General features: G+C 54.6%; 1 protein-coding gene across 2 annotated transcripts in view; it reads right to left on the bottom strand.

Annotated features, from left to right (window-relative positions):
- Positions 1 to 4937, bottom strand: part of LOC114768318 (protocadherin-19-like) — a 44712-nt gene extending 39775 nt beyond the window's left edge. The window contains exon 1 of one of the 2 annotated variants that reach the window (XM_028960533.1): positions 1714 to 4937. In XM_028960533.1, coding sequence (XP_028816366.1) covers positions 1714 to 3851 — 2138 coding nt within the window. In that variant the 5' untranslated portion in view covers positions 3852 to 4937. The remainder of the gene's footprint in view (positions 1 to 1713) is intronic. The other variant, XM_028960532.1, reaches the window with a different exon arrangement.
- Positions 4938 to 6000: the final 1063 nt, after the last annotated feature.

Below are 6000 nucleotides of genomic sequence, written 5' to 3' on the forward strand. Positions count from 1 at the left end.
CCGCGCCACGTCCGGCCACCGGCGAGGAGCGGCAGCTCCTCATTTGCCTGCCGTTTACATGCCGGACGGTCCCACGTGTCACGAGCAGCCACTCGCCATGCAAACATGCCTGACCACGAACGCGGACACCCGAGACGCAGTGTAGCCTTCCGGAGGGCCAATCAAACAAAAGCTGCAAACAAGCGCGGCGCGGGTTCGAGGCGGCCGCGTCTTAACATCAAGGGAAGGAGAAAGAGCCGGGGGACAGGAAGTGGCCATGACGGAGGGTCTGTTTACTGCATTCGTCATTATATTATCTGGTCAAATGTGTTCCAAATATATTTGAAATGTTCCGTTTCTTCCTGTTTGGAAAAAGATCTGTACAGCTTGGAAATTATGTACACACACACACACACACACACACACACATTTATAATTATTCAAACAAATGCAAATTCTCAAACTTGCACACTGGATTGGACAGCAAAAAAAAAAAAAAAAAAACATATATATACACACACACACACATATATAATATTTCGTTTTATTTGTATTTTTTTTGCTGTCCAATCCAGTGTGCTAGTTTGACAATTTGCTTGCATTTGTTTGCATAATTATAAATGTGGGTGTCTGTGTTTTTTTTTTTTATATAAAAAAATGCCCATGATCGTTCTGGCCTTGGCCGGACTGAGATGGTGGCCCCTGGTGCTGGAACCGAGGGGGACGAGGGAGGTCAACTCGAACCCTTCACCCCGCCACAGCGTCAACAAAAACCACCTTCGCTGGGAAATATGCTAATGGCATCAGGTTAAACCTCCAAAAGCAATTTATATGTAAATGGCGGAGAGTAAAGGAGCGAGGGGGAATCGGCGCGTTGCAGATCGATAAAAAAAAAAAAAAGCTTTTTATTGTGTTAGATTAAAATATTATGCAGTTGCTGTAGTATATATTTATATGTATCTGGTGTGAGGAAATGTGGAATATGAAGTGCACTGGACGTGACGTAAGGTACAGTAGCGGCGCGGCGCCATCGGCCAAGTCGCCGCAGAGGAGCATCTTTAGGAGATGGACGTTCCTCAGAAGGCCCGCGGTCGATGCAAACCGGGTTCTGTCGATCAGGATCGTGCGCTGGCAGAAACGGAACCACCTTCCCCACCAACCCCCAGCCCCCGGGCCGCGGCCTTCGAAGCGCCGTTCCACGCGAGCTATTCCGAGGCTCCTCATAACCTTCTCATAACTGTAATTCATGTGATTATGGAGGGGTCGATGGTGGGGTGAGCCACTTATGTATTGGGAAGATAAAACCAGGCGAACACACTCCTCCCACACACACACGCACACACACACACACACACACGTATCACACACGTATCACACACGTAGTACGAATGCAAAAAAAAATTGATTGATGTTTAGACATGCTGATTTTATAATTCTATAGAACTAACCCTCTCTTACTCTTAATCTCACCAAAATCCTCATTTTTAATGGCTTGTAGGTTAAAATTTCCAGTTAACAAAATGTAAAAATAAATAAATAAATAAATAAATAATCATGGTGATGTTTGTAATTAATATAATTTTATATAAAATCAGCCTCACTGTCGGACCTAAAGAAACCTACGACACGGCATGCGCACGAGGCGAGACCACAGAGAGCAACGTGCACACACACACACACACACACGCACACTGCGGCTGGATCATGCACGGCAAGGCGGCTTTTTTGGGGTACCTGCAGTTGTAAGTCCGGATCTCCTTGTTGTCCCGCTTGCACTTCACCGCCACGAAGATCATGGTGACGAAGAGGATGGCCGCGATGGAGCCCAGGGCGATGATGAAGATGAGGGACAGGTTGACGGGGCCGATCTGGTCCTGCGCGTTCAGGTCGGGCGACACGTACACCACGATGTAGGCGGAGGCGGAGAGCGCGGTCTTGCCGTGGTCGTGCGTCATCACCGTGATCTCGTACGTGGTCTTGACCTTCTCCAGGAAGGTGGTGGTGGTGCGGATCTCGCCGTTCAGCTCGTCGATCTCGAAGAAGCCGCGGTCGCCCTCGGTGATGGAGTAGGTCAGCCGGCCGTTCTCGCCCTCGTCGTAGTCGTCGGCGCGCACCTGCGTCACCAGGTAGCCCACGCCCGCGTTGCGCGGGATGGACACCTCGGCGGTGCCGTTGACCAGGCGCGGGGTGGTGATGTAGGGGATGTTGTCGTTGGCGTCCAGCACCACGATCCGGACGGTGGCGGTGCTGGTCAGCGCGGGCTGGCCCTGGTCCTTGGCCATGACGTTGAACTCGAACGTCCTGGTCATCTCGTGGTCGAAGGACCTCTGCGCGTAGATCTCCCCGGAGTTGGGCCCCACCTGCACGTAGGAGGAGATGGACATGTCCAGCACGTTCTTGTCGATGATGGAGTAGGTGACGGAGCCGTTTAGGCCCATGTCGGGGTCGCGGGCCGTCACCGTGAACAGGTGCATGCCGGGGGTGTTGTTCTCCAGCACCATGGTCTGGTAGTGCGGCTTGGAGAAGTGCGGCGGGTTGTCGTTCTCGTCCTTGATCTTCACCGCGAAGGACTTGGTGGTCTTCAGCGAGGGGAAGCCCCCGTCCTCCGCCTGGATGGTCAGGTTGTAGCGGTCGCGCTCCTCGCGGTCCAGCTTCCCGTCCACCAGGATGGTGGAGAAGGTCTCGTACTCCTGCAGCCGGAAGGGCACGTTGCCCAGCAGCCTGCACTTGACCTTGCCGTTCAGGCCCGAGTCCTTGTCCAGGACGCGCACCAGCGCGATGACGTAGCCGGACGCCGCGTTCTCGCTGACCTCCACGATCTCGCTGCTCACCGGCAGCAGGCTGATGACCGGCACGTTGTCGTTGGCGTCCAGCACGTTCACGTTCACCTTGCAGTGCGCCGGCACCGAGTTGGGTCCGAGGTCCTTGGCCTGCACGTCGATCTCGTACACGTTGGTGGTCTCGAAGTCCAGCACGCCGCTGACGGTGATCACGCCGGTCTTGGGGTCGATTTTGAACGCCTCCCGCGTCTTGTCGCTCACGTAGCTGTTGAAGGAGTAGCGCACCTCACCGTTGGTGCCTTCGTCCGGGTCGGTGGCGTTCAGGTCGATCACCACGGTGTTGCCTGGCGAGTTCTCCATCACGCCCACCGTGTACACCGGCTCGTCGAACACCGGGTTGTTGTCGTTGGAGTCGATGATTTTGATGTTGAGCTTCACCCTGCCGGACTTGGGCGGGTCTCCGCCGTCCTCGGCCGTGATGGTGTAGTCGTAGCGGGACTGGATCTCGCGGTCCAGCGGCTTCTCCACCACCAGCTCGGCGAACTTGGAGCCGTCACCGCGGGTCTTGATCTCCAGGCCGAACAGGTCGTTCTGGGTGATGCTGTAGGTCTGCACCCCGAAGCTGCCCGAGTCCGGGTCGCTGGCACCCTCCAGGGGGAAGCGCGTCCCCGGGTCCGCGTTCTCCGAGATCTCCAGGTCGATGTGGTCGGTGGGGAAGCGCGGCGCGTTGTCGTTCAGGTCCTCGATCTCGATCTTGATCACGCAGATGGTCATGGTGTTGGACATCGTCTCCAGGGACACCACGCACTTCGGCGTGTGCCGGCAGACCACGTCCCGGTCGATCTTCTGCTTGGTCTTCAGCACGCCCATGTTGTCGATCTCCACCCAGCGGGGCTCCGAGCTGGAGATGATGCGGAAGGAGACGGACTGGTTCTCCCCCACGAACTTCTGGTCGACGAACACCTGGGTGAGGTTGGCGATCTTGGTGTACGCCGCCTGCTCCTCCTTCACCGAGTACTGCAGGTTGATGACGGCGCGCACGCCGCCCCAGCACAGCAGGAGCAGGAGCACCAGCGCGGGGACTACATCCATCTCCCCGGCGAACCTGTTGACGGCCCCGCTTCTCCCGAGATGAGTCCAGGGAATTACGCGCGTAAAGGATGTGCCGCTCACGACGCGCGCCGAACCTACAGCCGAGCCGCTCCGCGCCGATCCATCCCGCCGCCGCGCACGTCGGATCGCGGGGTGCGTTTTACAGGAGAAGAGACGCGTGGACCCGAGCGCACATTCCGCGTCGGATTTCTGTGCGTAAAGATGTTGCGCGCGTCGGCTCACGAACGACCGTTTCGAAGCCGCTACGGCAAATCCTCGACGAATTGTCCGATCAATACATTCCGCTGGACGGGTCCGAGGGTCACGACGCGAACCAGGAAAAAAAATAATAAAAAAACATCCAAAATGACGATCATCGAAAAAAAACGAATGAAAAAAAGCGGACAGCTTTCAGAGCTCCGTCCGCCGAAGTTGGACCGATCTTCTGCCCGTCGATCTCCGAATATCCGGGGAAGGTAGAGAATCCACGGTGGGCGAGAAAAAAAAAATATGTATAGTAAAAAAATTAAAATACCGCAAGAAAAAAAAAAGTGGCTTCGCGGCCGAAGACGCCCGCCGGTTCTCTCGACGCGCAGCGTCAGTCAAGTTCGTTTTTCTCCGGCCCGCCGCCGTTATTTCCAGGCCAGAAGAGGGGAAAAATTTTCATTCGCGCTTCCCCCTGGAAAGAAAGTCCGCAAACTGGAGCTCTTCGGACGTAACGTAAGATTATTTTTTTTTCTCCGACGTCACCACGTCATATATATATATGTCTATACATATAGACATGTATACATGAATAAGGATAATAATAATAATAAAAAAGGAATATCCGGGCCGGCGACGGGCGGCCGGTGCGCAGCGCGTCTTCACCGCACACTGCCGAGCGCACAGACCAGCGCTCGCCGCACGGCGCCCGGACCGCCACGCCCCCCGGCCAATCACGGGCCGCCCTTCGCCGGTGGGCGGGGCCTGCGAAACTCGGCCAAGTCGGCGGCGCTCGGGTTGCGCGCCCGGGATCCGAGCGCGTTTCTCCGCGACGTCTTATTATTATTATTGCGCGTACGCGTTTTATTTCTTTTCTTTTTTTAATTCTCTCCGTCCCTGTACTGTAATCTCCAGGATGGGCGGGGTAAAGGAGAGAGAGAGAGAGAGAGAGAGAGAGAGAGAGAGTCGATAACGACATCACGACGCGGTGATTGGATGGCCGAGTGATGAGCAGATATTCCCGTGCAAAGTTGTCCGCCTCCGGGCGTCGATATCAAGGCGACATGTTGCGCGGTTTCGGGGTGACGTCGCGCCGCGTACTGTGCCCGGCCTGGCATTTGGAAGACGTGCGTGACGTGAACGCGTCATGACGCACCGGTCCGTCGCGGCGTTCCAGTCTCTCCCTCCCCTGCTCACAGACCGAGGGATGCGTGGAAGTCCACACACACACGCAGCTCCACAGGTTCACATGACAATGGCTGCATCATGTCGCGGGTAGGAGGGCTTTCGAGTCACAAGGGTGACACCTAGTGTCCAAAAAGCGCCCCGTCCGCAGACGCGGAGCCCCCACGGAACCATCTTCGATGTCGAATATGTATTAAAAAGTCAGATTTTCAGTAAACGAGACATGGTGGGAGGACCATCATAAACACGTAATAATTTCCCAGAATCAGGGCTGGTTGTGATTGTATTCACGATGGTTCTAGTGAATATGGCTGGATATCAACAGTGATTCATTTCTGACTACTGTCCTGACGAAGGGACAACTTTAGAACCCCTTACATTTATTTATCATTGATATATATTTCCAGGCCACACACAGATCGCATGATAGTAATAAAAAAGGGGCCTGGCGCAGTCATGTTCTGCCATTTGCTCTCCCTCGGAGGAGGTTTTTGATCTTGCAGCAGTAAGTGGTGCATATGAATGGGGCTAAAATTCCACCTCGGTCCCATTCGTTTTAATGGAGGAGAAATGACCATCAAAGGCGCGGTGCACTCAGCATTGTGGGGACAGAGAGGAGGAAATGGTCCCTGCGTCAGCCAGCTGAGGGGGAAAAAAATAATAATAAAGACTGAGGAGACAGAAATGCTTTGAAGTTTCGGGCCGAGGGGGGATATAGAGCAGACCCGGTATCTGGGATTTAAAAAAAAAAAACTGCTTA

Source organism: Denticeps clupeoides, chromosome 18 (assembly GCF_900700375.1).
Source record: "Denticeps clupeoides chromosome 18, fDenClu1.1, whole genome shotgun sequence".
Taxonomy (NCBI): Eukaryota; Metazoa; Chordata; class Actinopteri; order Clupeiformes; family Denticipitidae; genus Denticeps; species Denticeps clupeoides.